The 18803-nt window shown below is 34.8% G+C and overlaps 1 protein-coding gene across 1 annotated transcript in view; it reads left to right on the top strand.

Moving 5' to 3' along the window:
• The window catches only part of DACH1 (dachshund family transcription factor 1), a 425335-nt gene extending 408151 nt beyond the window's left edge, over window positions 1-17184 (top strand). Inside the window, exon 11 of the mRNA XM_039244384.1 lies at window positions 17029-17184. Within this exon, the coding sequence (XP_039100315.1) occupies window positions 17029-17066 (38 nt within the window). The 3' untranslated portion in view covers window positions 17067-17184. The remainder of the gene's footprint in view (window positions 1-17028) is intronic.
• Window positions 17185-18803: the final 1619 nt, after the last annotated feature.

The raw sequence follows: 18803 nt of genomic DNA, 5'->3' as shown, positions 1-18803 counted from the left end.
TAATTTGAAGTAGGTAGTCAGGGGAAAAGACCCAGGCCAATGGGGCATTTAGATAGAGTTGTAAATTAAGCATCCAGGTGGATATAGAGCTGGAGCTTGGGTATAAGATAGTTTGAATGTGAGTTCCAGACAAAAGATACAGCTCTGGACACCATTAAAGCCTTAGGTTGAGAATCTACAATGTATTTGCTTAATCTTGATATTGTCATTCTTTTATAGTGTCAAGCCACCTCTCCAAGAAAAGGTTACTATGAAGAGTAACAAATGCAACATTAAGGAAAGATTGTTCAAATGACTATGAGTTAATACATTTCCCTACCATCTTTATTTGTAATGAATGACCGAAGTGTTTTTTAAAAAATAGAGAAAACATAAAGCAGCTTTCCTTTTTTTTAAATAGAAGTTAGAAAGGATGGATTACTCAGCATTGAATTTTGTCCATTAAAGTGAGTGTAATAAAACTGGGATCAAAAAATTACAGTGCTAGATTACATACATAAAATTAGAATAGAGAATGCTAAAAATACATAGTGGTATATTAGATAATTCATATTTTGACTTATTTATTTTGCATCTTTGTTGATTCTGCAGATTTTACCTATGACAAACTGTCAATTCAACTCTTGCATTAAGAGACATGTATTTTTCATGATATTGTTTCATATGGCAATATGTTGAATATCAGTCCTTTCAAGTAATCAAACTACATTGAATAGAGTCATAAACAAAAAAGCAACAATAATTTACTCCCATTGTTTGCTTTCCCTCTGATGCATGCATATTCTTTGCAATCATTTGAACAGTATAATACATTCTTATTTTGATGAAAGGAAAAGTAAAAATTATACTTATTCCTCAGACTTGGTAAGTAAGTAAAAAATGTTCATATAAGAGTGTTTTGAATTATCCAAACCAAGTGTGTGTTAAACCAAAATAATACTAGTCCTACAGTATATTCTTAAGCTTTAGGAGCATCATGATTTTTCAATACATAAGGCATTTGGTAATAAAGTCATCAAGTGTCTGGTTAGAGTTGAAGCATTGAAAGAATTTTCATCCAAGCACTGAACTAGCAAAAAAACCCAACCTGTTAAAGAGCTGTTAAAGTGAGCTCTTTATACAAACACCGTAATACTATCATGGTGGGAAAACAGGCAGTATTTATTAATCAAGTCTTACAAGTTAGTATTCTTACAGCTATACAAGTAAGTTTCCTTAAAAGAGGCAGAACTGAAGTCTGTCCAATTGAAATTAATCCAGAATACTAAAATGAAATTAGGCATTTTTGGTTGAGCAATTTGGTACTATCTAAGTGTAACTGTGGGGGTGCCTGACTGGCTCAGTCAGTTAAGCATCTGACTTCGGCTCAGGTCATGATCTGGCAGTTCCTGAGTTCAAGCCCCATGTCAGACTCTGTGCTGACGGCTGGGAGCCTGGAGCCCACTTTGGAATCTGTGACTCCCTCTCTCTCTGCCCCTCCCCCACTCACACTCTGTCTCTCAAAAATAATTAAACGTTTAACATTTTTTTTTAAGTGTAACTGTGAATTAGCCCTAAAAAAAGTAACATATAGTTTCTCTGATGGGAAAATAAAGATTTTGCTATAAAGCAGTTTTGAGATAAGCCTAGATGAGTTCCTTATATTCATAATACTTCTCGAAATCTAACCTTAGTTCAGGATATAATGATCTACATGGTGACATAAGTTAATTTTATTCATGTCACAATTGGTAGTAATGGGAAAATAAGGAAAACTGGCAGTAACCACAGGCACATGCTATTAATTGTTATGGAAATAGTGGCCCATGTTACCATGACCCAGGGCAGAATTTCACAGTAGGCATGAAATATACATATATCAGCATTTATCTTCTTCCTAAATATATGCACATTTATTACAGTATACTTTAAATATTTATTTGTAGAGATTTTTATGTTTGTTTTTTGAAATTGAATTAAAGAAATTTGACAATCTCATGGAATTTAATATATGCTGAGAACAAATTGTAACTTAAACATAAACTGTGAGTAAGTCCAGGGTGCTCAAATGTGTCCTGAAATTCTTTGTGTCTAGAGACAGAGGCAATTCATAAAATACAAAGTTATCTATTAGCATTGCATATTTTTGTAATAGCACATTTTGTCTTTTTTGTTTGTTTTCTCATTGTTTTCCACTTTAGAAAGCATTTATTGGCTTACATTTGTCATTGTTTGTGGCAGGTTTTGTTGATATTTTCCTGATCAGTTTGCAAAAAGAATTATGTCTGTTTCCTTGGAAAGCATGTAGTATGATAAACAACAGATTCAAATATTGCAAGATACCAAGGTTTAATCAAAATTGAACTTAGCCATCACCACTACTGAATCAAAAGTTTGGAGGGACTCTAAAAAGATTGTCTGGTTTCTTCTTCAGTCTCTCGTAGCTTTCTGAGTGCCTTTAATAGAGAGATCTAGAATGTTTTTTGTATCTTTCTGTCCTTTTTCTTCTTTGGTAATTCATCAAATGGTAATGGCTTCAGCACTACGGAGCTTTACAATTTCCTATGATGTTTGCTTCTGCCACGTTGGGTCAACTATCTGATATAATGACTGTTATTCTGAGACAAGTTTAGTATAAGAATTAGACTATTGACAATTATCATTTTTATTTCCAAGACCACCATATATCATGAAATAAGATCATCAATCTTTAAGGAAAACCTATTTTTTTAATCCCCAGTAGAATCAAATTGCCCTAAGGTAATATAAGTAAAGTTACTTCTACTTAACAGAGGATATACCTACTTCATATGTATTTATATATGTATATACATATATATAATACTGATTTTTAAAAGACTATACAAATCTTCCAAAGATGTAAAAATATTCTGTGGTTTAGAATGATGCATTTCATTAATAGCAACTCAGAGAGGTTTTTTTTTTTTTTTAGATGATTTTGGTGTTGTAAGACAAATATTGTACTGGCAAACATGCAGGTTGGTTTTGCTATTTAAGGCAAGCTTCCAAGAGAATTCACAAAGTGACATTTGGTCTGGTGAATTCAAAATGACCCAGAGTTGGGTTATCAATCTTTTCTGTGTTCCAGAAGAAATCAAACTGAGGTATTATACTAAAAGACTGTAAGTCAGAGAACTGAAATATTTATTTTTGACATTGACCAGCACATCTTTCCTATAAAGGAAGGAGTATTAATTAGGCACTGTGGCACAACAGATTACTTCTAAACCTCACAATTAACAACATTTATTATCTCAGTTTCTGTATGTGAAGAATTTGAGAATAGCTTAGTTGCATCATTTTCTTTGAGGTCTCTCAGTCTACAATAGAGTGTTGGAAGGGGCTGCAGTTTCCTCTAGACTCACCTGAGGCAGGATCCACTTCCGAGCTTCGTCACATGGCTGTTGGCATGCCTCCTGTCTTCAAGGGTGTTGGATTAAGGTGTTCTCTTAAGGTGTTCTCTTGTTGGCTATCGGCCAGAGGCCACAGTCAGTTCTTTGCCACAAGGACTTTCAGCAGCTCAAACAAGTGAAAAGATCCAGAGAGAGCATGTCTGCCAACAGGATGAAAGTCCATTTTTATAACCTAGTCTTGGAAGTGACTTTACTTTTGTCATATTCTCTTCATGAGAAGCAATCCCTAGATATAGCCCACACTTAAAGCTTTGAGACGGGGACCACACAAGTATGTGAATATCAGGAGGCAGGGAGCATTATTGGTTATCTTAACGATTTCTACCAAAGTGACTATATAGAAAATAAAATCATCCAATTATCTGGCAAGATTGGGATTGGAACAAGGAGTATTACATAATCAAATATTTTATGGACTCAAGAACATATCCAAAGGCAAAACAGATATGTACATCAGTCTTTGAAGGGAACTTCATCCCTGGCACGTGCTTTCATGGGCATTTGTAAAACTTGCCAGATTAACTGCTTTCTCTTGGCTACATTTCTAGACAAACACTCTATCAATTCTCATATTCTTTCTTTAGATTTGATCATTCTGGCAGCAGATTTTCTTGTCTGTTAGTGTGTCTCTTTAATATAACTGCACACTTCTCTGGGTTGATTCCTTGTGGGTTAATTTTGGAGTTTAGTGTCTTTAAAGTTTAGTTACATTATTTAATAATTCTTGTATGACATGTTACTGTTCTTACCCACCTACTGTCTAAACAACAGTTGATGATTCTATTAGATAAGATAAAGAAAAGCTGTTCTCCACAAAGTGTCATTTCCTTAGTTAAAACAGTTCTCATATTTATTTTAAAAAATTGAGACTTTCTCATGGAAGTTTGTCATTTGTCAGGTTTAGCACTAGACCAATATTCTGGTTCAGCATTGTATAAATGTGTTAAATAAAGCTCTAGAGAGTTTGAACTTAATTCACTTACAGGTGCTTCCCTAAACAAATATAATTCTATGAAAATAGCTCATTTAGTCATGCTAGAGAAAATAAAAAGTAATATTGACTGTTACACTTTTTTTTAATAGTTTATTGTCAAGTTGATTTCCATATAACACCCGGTGCTCATCCCAACAAGTGCCCTCCTCCATGCCCATCACCCCTTTCTCCTCCCCCTACCCCCATCAGTCCTCAGTTTGTTTTTGGCATTGAAGAGTCTCTCATGGCTTGCCTTCCTCCCTCTCCCCAACTATTTTTCCCCTTCTTCTCCCCCACCGTCCTCCGTTAACTTCCTCCTAATCCTCCTATACGTGCAAACATATGGTATCTGTCCTTCTCTGCCTGCTGAGAGAAATGTCATGTGACAGTTAAACTTTTAAGGAAAGATGATTTATCACCCCAAACTTAAAATCACTAGGTTCTGCAAAAGCTGTTCTTCTAATTGTCACCTTTGTTCACCTCCCTCCCCAGAGAAAACACATAAGTTTATTCTGAAAACAATTTATTCACTGAGGATTTTGACTGTGTCTTGCAATTCTGAAGGATACAAACAATTGGCTTAAAAGATCCATTTCCCTTTCCTGCTGTATCTTATTTTTATCAAATAAGGCATCACTATTTTTTTTCTACTTTCTGTTTTAATTAAGCATAGTAGATAATTTATCCATTCATCCTTCAGGTTCAGATATGCCCTCGAATGATTATTTCCTTACATACCTGTGTCTTAGTCTTCTTTATTCCAGAAATGAATAGAAGAATGGAGAAAGTAATGAGAGATTTTTACTGTGCTTTACTTTGCTGAAGTTGGGAGGTCTCACCTTCCAATCAGGACAAGGTAGCCTAAGTACAAAGCACCCCATTCTCACTTGCTGGTACATTAACCACTGAGATGGTTTCCAACATCTTACTAATGAATACTTTAATTAGAACACACACACACACAAATACTTTACCAAAGTAGACCTACCAGCAATGTAATTTTTCTTTGTTTACAGAAACGAACAAAACTTTAAAGACGTTTGTGTTCTACTTTTTTTGTTTGTTTTTGATAAACTTTTAAAAGACAAACTGTGTTTCAAACACAGTTAATCAGAACGGCACTTTCCTTATACCAACAAACACACATTAGCATACATAGTCCTTACTAACTAACAGGTAATACAGTTAAGCAGACTTCATAAACTTCACAATTGTAAATTTACCATTAAAACATAATGGACCAACAGACCAGAATCCGGCTTATGTCCACACCCTGAGTCCAGTAAGGTTCATGAAGCTGAATCTGGTCTTGAGGGGAACTCTGTTAAGAAAATCACTAAGAATCATCTTACTATCTAATACTTGACTAAGACTTTTCAAAAGCCTTGTTTTTAAGAAATATTTACTATGAGAATATTATCTACATAACCAGTGAAGTAGTATGTGTGGGTGGTGGAGAGTGTACATCCTCAGTGAGTTATTAAAAATAGTTGATATTGGTGAAGTGTTAAAACTTTGTATCATTTTGGCAAACTATTTTGTTTTTTAACTTGTATTTGAAAGAAAACCATACTTACAGAAATATTTTTAAAAAACTGTTAAAAACTCTCATATTTCCTTTACCAAGATTAATCTATTTTTATACTTTTCTCCATGTCCTTTATAGTTCTTTCTATCTGCATAGTATTTTCTGAAGTATTTGAGAATAAGTTCTAAAAATCATGGCCCTTTACATGCTATATTTACCCATACATAAGGAGTACTTACTAAAAATAAGGGTGTTCTCTTATACATAAACACAGTGTAATTGTCATATCAGTAAATACTTCCTTGAAATACTACTCTTATTTGATCTGACATTGAAATTCTAATTTCGTGATTTGACCCAATCATGTCCTAATAGCATTTTTATAGCATTAGTGACTCCAAATTGGCATCACCTATTATATTTAGTTGTCAGTTCTCTTTAGTCTCCTTGATCTTGAGCTCTTCCTTGGACTTTAACAAATTTATAAAATTGACATTTGGAAGAATACAGTCTTAATAGAATGTTTATAATTTTGCATCTGATAGTTCCTCATAATTAGGCTCAGTCATATATTCTAAGCCAGTATACCACCCACATGAAACTGTATTTTGGGGCGCCTGGGTGGCTTAGTCGGTTAAGCGTCCGACTTTCTCTTAGGTCATGATCTCCCGGTTCGTGGGTTCGAGCCCCGCGTCGGGCTCTGTGCTGACTGCCAGCTCAGAGCCTGGAGCCTGTTTCAGTCTGTGACTCCCTCTCTCTCTCACCCTCCCCTGCTTACACTGTCTCTCTCTCTCTCTCCTAGAAATAAATAAAACATTAAAATAAATTTAAAAAAAAAAAAAAAAAGAAACTGTATTTTTATCAAGGTGTGCATTCAGGGGCATATATTATCCATCTTCCCCTCAACTTTGTGATCTTCATTGGATAGTTCCTTACATATATTTTTTACTGAGCACTTTCCAGTTTCCAGGCAATGTTCAAGGCACTAGAAATACACAACATCATATGATACGTTACCTGCTCTTAAGGATATAATAGCCAAACTTTAATCAATTTCTGTAGGATAGTGATGTGTTTTTTAATTTTTTTTCTAAAAGTTTATTTATTTGTTTTGAAAGAAAGAGAGAGAATGCTAGCAGGAGAGAGGCAGAGAGAGAGGGAGAGAGAGAATCTCAGTCAGGCCCCACACTGTCAGCACAGAGGTCAACACAAGGCTTGAACTCATGAACCGTGAGATCTTGACCTGAGCCAAAATCAAGAGTCTGATGCTTAAATGATTGAGTCACCCAAGTGCCCCTAGGATAGTGAAGCTTTTTAAGTGTCGGCATAGTAAAGCCAATTTGAGGGACAAGTGTTTGAATCCTATGACATGCAGTTGTAACAACACTTAGGTTCTAGTACTATGATATATGGGATCCAAACCCTCTCCATGAGTATAGGCTGATTATTCATGCTTAAAACATTTGGTCAGAGGGCTAATTTCTTAATATTATTATAGAATTGCCTGTTCCCTATTGCATAGATAAACAGTAGACAGTTGGTGACGGTGATTTTTTAATCAATTTTGTTTGATTGTGGTTATGGAGGTATGGTTTTAAGAACATTGAGTTCCTACGTAGATATAAGTTAATAGAACCACAGGGTCCAGATTTCTGCCCAACTGAGGAAGATTCTTGAGTTACAGAATAAAAGATCTTTAGGATCCAGTAAAGCAAGATTATCTTAATCCTTGGTAGCAAATTCTTCTTTGTCCACAGTGAACATCAACATCATCATTGAGCCTAAAATTCAGCCAAAGAGCCCTTTCTTTAAGATACTGACAGCAAGAATGCCACTTCTTCTCAAAGGAAATGAGATATTTTAAGCTGATCCAGCCATTTGGGAAAGTATTTTGCCTGTGGCTGGAGTTGACTAAATAACTCCAAGCCAGCTGAGATTAACCATAGTTATCTGTGGATCTTCAGATGCCTTCTCTGGCCATTTTCAGCAGCCACCTGTTTTTACTGGTTTGTCTCTTTAGCTTCCTCTTTAGAAAGGATGTTGTGATTAGACCAGCTTGCCCAATGATGATCCTTTCTAGCCACACAAAACCTACAATCCAGGTTCCACCTGCTTCAAATGGTTGAATTGTCAAAGTTTGGGTCTCTCCTCGATTCTTGTGCTTACCTAATATCTGATACAAAGTCCTTTCACAAGGAATGGACAGAGTTTCACTTTTATTGCCTTTGACTAAAGCTTAGTTACTTTTCAGTATATATTATAGCTGTAGATGATCTTCTAAGAACACATTTCTTTAATTTTTTGATGTTTATTTATTATTGAAAGACAGAGAGAGACAGAGCATGAGCATGGGAGGGGCAGAGAGAGGAGGGTGACGCAGAATCTGAAACAAGTTCCAGGTTCTTAGCTGCCCGCACAGAGCCCTTTGAGGGGGTAGAACTCACAAACCACAAGATCATGATGTGAGCCTAAGTCAAAGGCTTAACCAACTGAGTCACCAGGTGCCCCAGAACACGTTTTAAACTAGACTGGTTTCTGTCCTTTACTTTCTTCTTTGAAGGGAACTGAGAAATACATAAAAGCAGTTTTTGATTGTACTTTTTTGTTCTCCCTATTTTTTTTTTATGTTATTTATTTTTGAGAGAGAGAGAGGCGGAGAGGGAGGGAGACAGAGGATCCCAAGTGGGTTCTGCTGAGAGCAGAGAGCCCAGTGTGAGGCTGGAACTCACGAACCCCAAGATCATGCCCTGAACCGAAGCCAGACTCTGAACCAACTAAGCCACATAGCGCCCCGTGTCATCACTATTAACCACAATCAAGAGCTTTACTTCATACTAGTCTCATAATAAACATGATATTATCTTCTCTGACTTCAAATGAGCTGGGTCATATTGTTCCAATAGGTAACAAACATATCACCTATGGCTGGTATTAGTATATTTGTCTTGTATAAACAGAATACACTTGTTGCAGTGCTCTATTACACACAACCCATGCTTTGCCCTTATATACACTCTCTAGACTAGCACCAGGTACTTATGCAGAAAGCATTCCAAAGGGATCTGGGGTCTAGTTCTCTCTCACTTTGACCCAACTCTGTGGCCCTCATGTTCTGCAGCCATAACCTTGAGTTACATAAAATTCAAAACCTGTGGTAACTTTTTCAGTTTTTACTTTTTAATTATACTTGAACACAACCTTCAATATGACTTCTGGAAATTTCTGGGGCTGTTATTAACTGCATTTCATGAGAAGAAATGGTATTTACTCAGAATCCTCTCATAAAAGGGCCTGTGCTGAACATCAATCTCTCTTAAAATATTTCTCATGTTAAATGTAGACTTTGTGTCTCTGCTTCTTTGCTTTAGCAGTCGCAGAATGTTCTTACTCTAAATATAAAGTTATAAAAAAAAGCAAGAAACAATATTTTCTTTAATTAGCTTCTTCCTTTGGGGGTTTTAGAAGAGGGGTTATGACTTGACAAAGATCCTTCCCATCTGTTCCTGTTTGTTTGCTTTTATTTTGACTTCCTCTCGTTGTCTTATCAAATATCACATGAATCATTAACATTTGTTTTCATCACTTGTTTTGGTTTCTCTTACTTTGCATGATTAAGACATGATGTTGAGAGAGACTCAAGGCTAATATTAACCTAATAGTCTTTAAGTAAATATTAAAGCTTCTGGATACATGATCTTATATGTTTGCATTCTGTTATGTTAATATTTTCCTCAGCTCTGGAGTAGTGAGATATGTGTACATACATATTTTGTGAAAGCAGCAAATTTTGTTAGATGACAGGTGTCTGAATATAAGTTTTGAACAAATAGATGCCATTTTTAATAAAGCTACTTCCTAGCAGGAAATGTCATTTATTAAGCCCTTTGTGCAAAAAAAAAAAAGAAAAAGAAAAGAAAGAAAAAAGAAAAAGAAAACACATGTAACAGATCCTTGTGGATGTTTTCAAGGGAGTTCTATTCAAAACTAGAATATATATCTATTTGCACATTATGCAGGACCTTTCACTAACAGACTCCCTTGTTAATGATTTCACATAGTTTTCATACAATGAAGGAATCAGATTTCTGGTGTAGACCAACTAAGCAATTTGAAATTGTTGCAATTTGTATGCTATCTTCTAATATAACATCTTATTATATAATGTCAGTGTTATTGAACGAGTTTTGTTAGTTTTATTTTCTTTATTTTTTTCAATGTTTATTTTTGAGAGACAGAGAAAGAGAGCAGGAGCAGGGGAGGGGCAGAGAGAGGAAGACACAGAATCAGAATCAGGCTCCAGACTCTGAGCTGTCAGCACGGAGCTTGACATGGGGCTCGAACCCACAAACTGTGAGATCATGACCTGAGCTGAAGTCAGACGCTCAACCCACTGAGGCACCCAGGCGCTCCAAGTTTTGTTAGTTCGAAAAATAAATAACCAAGCTATTCGACACTCTAGCTTTAGAATACGTATAGAAATAAAGCTAAATTCTATATCTGTCTATATGTATTAGACACTCCCAATAACTACATATAATAATGCCTGCAAAAACATTATATCAAACCAGTAAAATTAATACATGAACACAAACAAACCAAAATTGGAAATTTTGTGACAGATTCCCTATTTCTTCCTCTTTAGCCACAGTAAATAATACACTTAATGGTATATACTATATGCTTAATGATCTGATGGCTTCAACTTTAATACTAAAACCTGAGATCCATTTTTATGAGGAATTTTTAAAAATTTAAGTCCTTATCTATAAATCAAAATCTTCATCATACCAATAAATATCATACAAAACTTTAAACCCGCAGTAAACTATTTTTTGATCTAGATAACTTCTTATACACCAAATTATAGCTGTAAGCATCAAGTCACAATGAACTTTGGAACCGTTAGGAATTTGTAATTTAAATAGTTTCATTCACTCCCTTCTCCCCAATGCTCTTAATTAGAACAGACTTTTTAATTAAATACTCCCATGTACAAAGTGTAGCTTGATGATTTTTCTGTCATATCAAACTCCCATACAAAAGCAAATAATCATAGTGTTAAGGGAAGATTTTTTTTTAATCAAACCATCAGAATTCTAGTTCTCATTTCAATTTATTTGGTTGAAATTCTGCATACTAAAAGAAAGACCCTGTCTTGGGGAACACAGGGAGAAATAGATCCATGAGGCTGGAGGGCTGATGACACTGAAATCCAATCTCTTACCCCTACAAGTCACATACATTGTATTTTCTTCAGTGAGGATCCAATTGCTTATTAAAGGAAAGCGACATAGTGGAATGGACGTGAAATTTGGATTCACACAAATATCAAATTACTGTTCTTTTACTTGCAAGCTCTGTGAAAATGTGCAAGATACTTAAGTTTTTCAAGCTTAAGAGTCTACTTTTATTTTTTTATTTTTTTTAATGTTTTATTTATTTCTAGGAGAGAGAGAGAGACAGCGTGAGCAGGGGAGGGTCAGAGAGAGAGGGAGTCACAGACTCTGAAACAGGCTCCAGGCTCTGAGCTGGCAGTCAGCACAGAGCCCGAGGCGGGGCTCGAACCCACGAACCGCGAGATCATGACCTAAGCGAAAGTCGGACGCTTAACCGACTAAGCCACCCAGGTGCCCCAAGAGTCTACTTTTAAAAGGCACTAAGAAGAACTATTATGTTCAGTTGTTGGGAAGTTTAGAGTTAAAATCTGTAAGTGCCTTGAACACAAATGCTCAGAAAATTTTAACTATATTAATAATCATCAACATTTCCTTTATTGCTAGTTTAGGTGATCTTCAAGAAAAGCTCTCATCCATTTGAGACATCAAGGAATAATTGTTTGGTAAACCTGATACAGCATCAGGAAGAAACAGAAAATGTATCTTTCTGTGGTCAACACGTGTAGAAATAAATAAATACAATCTGAGAAAGGGTGGATAGGTGTGAGATTATCTAGTTAGAAGGTGAGTAGAATTCACAAAGGGTGGCCCTTAAAACAAAATATATAAATTAGACCTCTGTGTTTGCAGATCAAGCCGCACACCTCTGAATAATGAAGTCTTAGCCATTGGAAATACTCCAGCGATCGTAATGACCTTCATTCTGTAGCTCGTTTTTGTAGGGCCTTCTCTATGGACCGATGGCTTTGCCTGCTGTTTGAAGACTCGAGGAAGGGGAGTATTGAAACCATTATTGTATAGCATAAAAACATAGCTCAGTTTGAATTATGGGCCCATATATCTTTCCTACCAGCCTTACCATTCTACTTTCACTCAGGTGGTTTGTTATCAAAAGCCTGAGACAGACTTGTGGTCCCATAATTCAGAAGCCGGTTATTAGCTCTCTGATACATGAAACACATGAGCTGTTTGCTGTAGATTGCGGGACCAGAGTAACTTCTCTGGTACAATATAAAATTAGTTAAATTTTTTTTCCTTAATGACTTTGAATTATCCATAATTATGTTTCAATAAATATGACAAATCATTAAGTAGAATTGATTTGAAAGTTAGTCTTTGCAGTCAAAAGGAGAGTGAATTACTCTCCAGGGTCTGTCTATGCCTGGTGTATATCTGCTTCCTGTTAATTCTAAGGCAGATAATCTCTGAGGCCTAAGTATTATTTAATCATGGAAATGCCTTAACTCTAGCAGGTGGGATCTATTTTATAGCTGGCATCTTTAAAGCTTGATGCATTTGTCCATCTGTTAGGAACATTAGTCAAAAATGCAAGGAGACATTTATTAAAAGTGGAATTATAGTAGATCAGATACTGAGCACATAAATATAATGAATATGATTTTTATAAATGTACTTTGTATATGATCTATGGTAAAGATGCTTACAAAATAATTATCTCTTTTATGCTTTTAAATGAATATAGTTTAATTTTAAAATTTAGTTTCAGGGGCACCTGAGTGTCTCAGTCTGATAAGTGTCCAACTCTTGATCTCAGCTCAGGTTATGATCTCATAGTCCATTGGATCAAGCCCCACATCAGGCTCTGTGCTGACGGTGTGGAGCCTGCTTGAGATTTTCTCTCTCTCTCTCTCTCTCTCTCTCTCTCTCCCTCCCTCCCTCTCTTCCTTCCTCCCTCCCTCCTCTGCTTGTGCCCATGTTTTCTCTCTCTCAAAATAAATAATAAACTTAAAAAGAAAGTTTTAAAAAAATAAAAATAAATAAAATTTAGTTTCAGATAGACTTTAAAATTTTTAGCCTGGGGGCACCTGGGTGTCTCAGTTGGTACAGCATCCACTTCTTGATCCTGGGGTCATAATTTCAAGCCCCACATTGGGCATGGACCTACTTTAAAAAAATAAAATAAATAAAATATAAATTTCTAGCATGCCAAAGATTATTATTTTTCTCATGTAAGCATGTTAATTCATTTCTCCAAAAGTTTAATATTTGGGATTGCATTAAATGTTTAAGGCAAGAATCACGCTAAACTATCATTCTAATGCTGATGGGAAAAGAGATATGGCCACTGCTTATGTGGTTCTCACCATGCAGTAGGCTCCCAAATGTGACTTCAAAGTGAGACAAGTACTATGGATTTAATTTCTAGGATGTTTGTACTGGAGAATAAATAGGAGCTCTCTATATAGAGACGTTCCATAGAGGAGAGCAGGAAAGGAAGCAGGGAAGGAGGAAGTACATATTCTCTAGGTTTCCAAAAGGAAGAACAGGCCTGAATACTCCAACACAACACAGAGCATAGTGTGGCATAGAATGCAAAGGAGGACCAGGGTAGTGGAGTGAGGGGAGAATTGGAATGGGTAAGCTTAGAGAGGAAAGTACTAGATACTTGAATTTGGAGTAAGTTGAGAATGTCTCTTGCCCAACTCTCTAAAACTGGAAGGCTGGGAAACATTGTGGGCTTTTTTTTTTTTTTTTCTTTAAGAAGTAAGAATGGGGAATGATATTCCCAACATAACTGACCATATAGCAGAAATGATATGATAGTTAAAAGGAGAAAGAAGTAGAGATAAAGTAATTAAAGGCTAAGAATTAGAAACTTTGGTAAAAATATCAGTACTCTACTTTTTTGGTTGCTTCTAAAATAAAAATCTAGTTTATTACTAGATTTTTAAAATGTATGCTGTGTTATGTAGTAAAAAATCATGAGGATCAAAGTTATCTTTAAGAAGGCCCAAGGGCACCTAGGTGGCTCAGTTGGTTGAGCGTCCGACTTCGGCTCAGGTCATGATCTTACAGTTCGTGGGTTCGAGCCCCACATCAGGCTCTGTGCTGACAGCTCAGTGCCTGGAGCTTGCTTCAGATTCTGTTTTTCTCTCTTTCTCTGTCCCCCCCTGGCTCATGCTTTGTCTCTCTCTGTCTCTCAAAAATAAGTAAACATTTAAAAATTTTTTAAAAGGTCCAATTTTTAGCTACATTGTACTAAGTACATGAAAGGCTGAATTTTAGCTTATTTTATAATACTAAGTATATTAGTTTTATTTACAAAGTGAATATTGAAAATCCTGCTAAACTGAAACCAGAAAGAAGTCATATATATATATGTATTTACATCATGTATTTATATATGATGTAAGTGAGAAAAATCAGTTGTCTCTCAGAGGTGGGTGTAATCAAGCCAAACAGAAGAAATCAGATCATGTTCCATGCAAAAATAATAAATATTTTATAATATGTTAATATGGTACTGTCATATCCTTACTTAGAAAGAAATCTTCATCAAAAATGTTATGGCTTTGATATTGGTATTTGATTAATACTTGATTTAGGAAATTCCTGTATTTACTGAATAGTGTAATAGCTACTTCTGAGTTATAGTAATATTTAGTATTAATGAAAGATTACCATTACAGGCCAGGAGGTAACATGTTTTTAGACAACATATCTAGGATGATTATCCAGAGTAGTTTTTGTATGCTTTTAATTCACCGTATTAAAAATAAAGTTCAATTGGATTAATAATACATTTGCATTGGTGAATCTCAGATTATATCATATATTCAAATGTATGCTACTTATAGGGAACAGATAGTCATTGTCATTATTAGATGTTTCATATATTAAAATACACTAATACATGATTATTGAACTGGAAAGCTAAGGATATTTAGAGACCTCCAAAGACATGTTATTATTAAAGTTGATCTGGATTAATTTTAAGAGGCAAACAATACTCGATGCACCTTATTGGAAATTAGCCAGTAAAGGATTGGGGGCGCCTGGGTGACTCAGTCAGTTTAAGTGTTCAACTCTTGATTTTGGTTCAGGTCATGATTTCAGGGTTTGTGGGCTCTTTGGGCTCTGTGCTGACAGCAAGGAGCCTGCTTGGGGTTCACTATCCCCTCTCTCTGCCTCTCCTTGGCTTGCTTGGGTGGGAGTGCGCACACACACTCTCTCTCTAAATAAATAAATTAATTAATAAACATTAAATAAAAAAAGAAATTAGCCAGTATGAGACTAATCTCATAGACATTCCTTTTCATGTTGCTGAAGGCAAATGGTGGATTTTTGATGATTATGATGTAATGAATTATAGATTTAAATTCATATTGTTTATTTATTCAGTATCTATTTTGTATAAATCTCACAAAACCTGTCTCTGATTCATTCATTCATTCATTCATTCATTCAACACATATTTATTGAACATGTGCTAGGTTATTGGGATATATCAATGAACAAAACAGAGTCTGTGACATCTTAGAGGTACAACTGTACAATTTAGGCTAAAAAAACATAATAGGAATGTGAAAATTTGGGCACACCAATATTTATAACTAAAAAATGGTTTAATGTGGATTTTAAGTTCCTTACTAATTACTATGCCTACTACAGATTATGTGAGAGAATGCAATTAGCTTAATGTTAAAGATGAAGATCTGCAAATATTTGAAGTATATATTTCTATTTCCTGGATTTACTGTAGGTTATTTCTGTTTCCTTATATTTTAACTTGTGAGGCTATCAGTCATTTTGCAAACATTTACATGGAAATGTGCATTTTAAAAAATGTTTAGAAAAATTTTCTTTGCTAGTTACCTTCTACTGCAAGTCTTATAACTTGGAATTTAGATATATTTTCTACAAATACAGTAAAACCTTGGTTTGTGACTGTAATTCATTCTGGAAACATATTTATAATCCAAAGCACTCATAAATCAAAGCGCATTTCGAGAACCATTGCCTCATTTGTGATCATGTGACATTCAGTGTCACGTATTACTGGTATTGTAAGACATCACTTATTTATCACGTTAAATTTTATTAGAAATGTTTGCTGGTCTTAGAGAACACTCTCAAAACAGGTCCCTTGCAATCCAAGGTTTCACTATATATCCAAAGTTTAGTCCATGCCACAATGTTGGGAGTTTAGAGGGTGTTACAGTTGAGAAATAAGTTTACATTTGGTTTTGTTTTTCCTCTGGATTTTTAATTTCCCATTTCTTATTTCTGCTTCATTCAAATGTGTTTATTGAATGTGTCCAATATTTGACTTGCTTTTCTTTTTCACATGACTATGAATTTCTCAGCTGGTAAAAGTCGAGTAATATATCACCTTCTTAACATTTAATTGTTTGGTTAATTTTACTTCAAGGAGGAAAGACTGTATAGCTCATTGATAGTGATGAAATAACATAGGTGGCTTTCATATAAATAGCAACAAATGTGCACAATAGTTACATTACATGGTATATTTAACACCACTGCTAAGGAGTATGATGGGAGCTTAGTTTTCCTTGATAGAGATACACCTGAGTGCATTCAGAGAAAATTTGGTTCTGCAAGCTTGGAAGAAGTAATTGTCATTCAACAGAAATCAACTAGCTTTGCATATCAGTGACACACACACACACACACACACACACACACACTCCCTTATCTATTTTCTGAGTGCTCCGGAACTGATATCAAAATACCAACTATATATTTATGAGAAGTAGAAATTCTATATTCTTTTTGATCACATAAACTCAATGTAATTATGAAATTAATGTTGAGAATATGTGAAACAATGTTACTTCCTAAACAAATGAAGATAGAATATGATACACAAATTTTATAGCAGACAACTTAGTTTTTATATTCACATTTGTCTCCCAAATGTCATGTAATTAATTATTTTTTATTGTTCATTTTTAGATGGAAGACTGTATTTGAAAACTACTGTCATGTACTGAATCTTTCCTGTTGAAGAAATTCCATGTTATAGTAAAGAATTTTGCAGACATTCGTCATTTGAAAGTTCGGAAAAAAATAAAGTCCTTTTACGGGAACTTCCTCAATTTTGTGTATTAATGTTCTTTAAAAGTTTAAGTATTCTACAAAAAAAAAAAGTTTCCTTCATTGATTTTCACCTGTGGTTCATACCAGAGACCTGAGAATGTTTGTAAATGTACAAGTATCAACTTCTTACAGTTAATAACTGCAACTTTGCTGCTGGACACTTGTATACTGAGTTAAGGACAGATCTGAGTAAGACCTAGCTTTGTTTTTTTTTAATGGAATGAACCATTTTCTTCCTCTGAAAATTCTGTATCTGAGCACATCAAGAGACTCTTGTAGCCGTGGTCACCCAGACTTACAGAATTATGTCCTCCGGAAACCAGCAAGAACACTTGGAAATGAACTTGTAGGGGGCATAGAGGATTCCTAAAAAAAAAAAAAAAAAAAAAAAAAATCAATAAATCAAAGAGTAATATTCTATTACATTTGATTTTAAACTAAGTGTGGGTTTTCTCCTGAAGATTTTTTCACATACTTCCAAAAGACCAACAAATAGATGTTGACAACTACCCAGTGAAATAACATTTTGCATATCTGAAAAGAAGCATTGAATAGAAGCCAAAAGTTTTCACTGAAGGTCTTTTTTCTTAAAAAAAAAAAGTAAATGTAACATGTTTTCATTCCAAACTGGTAGTGGTATATAGAATTTAAAATAATAATGATGCTTCTTATTCAAACCGTTGGTCACATGTACAGTATATAAACATAAAACATACAAGGAAGGTATTATGTATGCAGTAGTATACTAGAGTTTAGGAAAATGAGAATTTTAGAAAATACGTTTTGTCACTCTGTTAGTCAGAAAGACACCTTTCTGGTTTTAACGCATGCAGGCATGTAAATATTTGTCTGGAGTCACAGTATTAATGAATGAGATCTTAAGCATCTGGTGACATCAGAACTCTGTGTCAGCCACTTTTATTTGTATATTGAACCCTAGTTAGTGCCCCAAACTGCACTATTGAGAATGGATTGTGGCTGAACAGTAAATCAAAACACCAGAAATATTTTTATATGTTAATGTCATATTATGTTAATGTTGCTGAAAAACAAAACCTAACAAACCCTTGATGTATCAGTCCAATACCATGTAGCGCTGAGTGATAAAGTTAAAATGTGTTGTGCTTCCCCCGCCCTGGTCAGAGGGAAGGGTGCCTATGTGTTATTTTCACTGTCTTTTTGAAAGTTACAGTATGTGTTTTCACTTTTGTGCAGATAACTGGAAGTAAAGCTGCAAACAGTGCTTATTACACACTGAAGTTACCTTCTTTTTGTTTTTTACTAATCTGGATTACACCTTTCAAGACTGATATTATGGATCAGTGCAGTCGCTGTACATTTTATGATTTTACTGTCATCTTAAAATTTTATGATCATAACATTATTTATTACCATAAATAGCAAAACCCTAAATGTCCAAGGAAACTAGCTTAAACATGTTTAAACATAGTTCCAATTCGGTATTACTTAATTGGTTAAGAAAAGAAATTAACACCATAGATACTCTGGCACTAAGCTTCTATAGTTTGTAGGTCTTCCTTGCAATACTGGAACATATTTCCTTTGTGTAGTTCACTATTAACCAGCTAAGTCCATTTTTTAATACAGTAATAAAGTTATATATACAGTTC

Source organism: Hyaena hyaena, unplaced genomic scaffold (genome assembly GCF_003009895.1).
Source record: "Hyaena hyaena isolate Hyena2069 unplaced genomic scaffold, ASM300989v1 scaffold_239, whole genome shotgun sequence".
Taxonomy (NCBI): domain Eukaryota; kingdom Metazoa; phylum Chordata; class Mammalia; order Carnivora; family Hyaenidae; genus Hyaena; species Hyaena hyaena.
The sequence above is the reverse complement of the archived record's forward strand: the minus strand, read 5'-3'. Positions and strand labels throughout refer to the sequence as shown.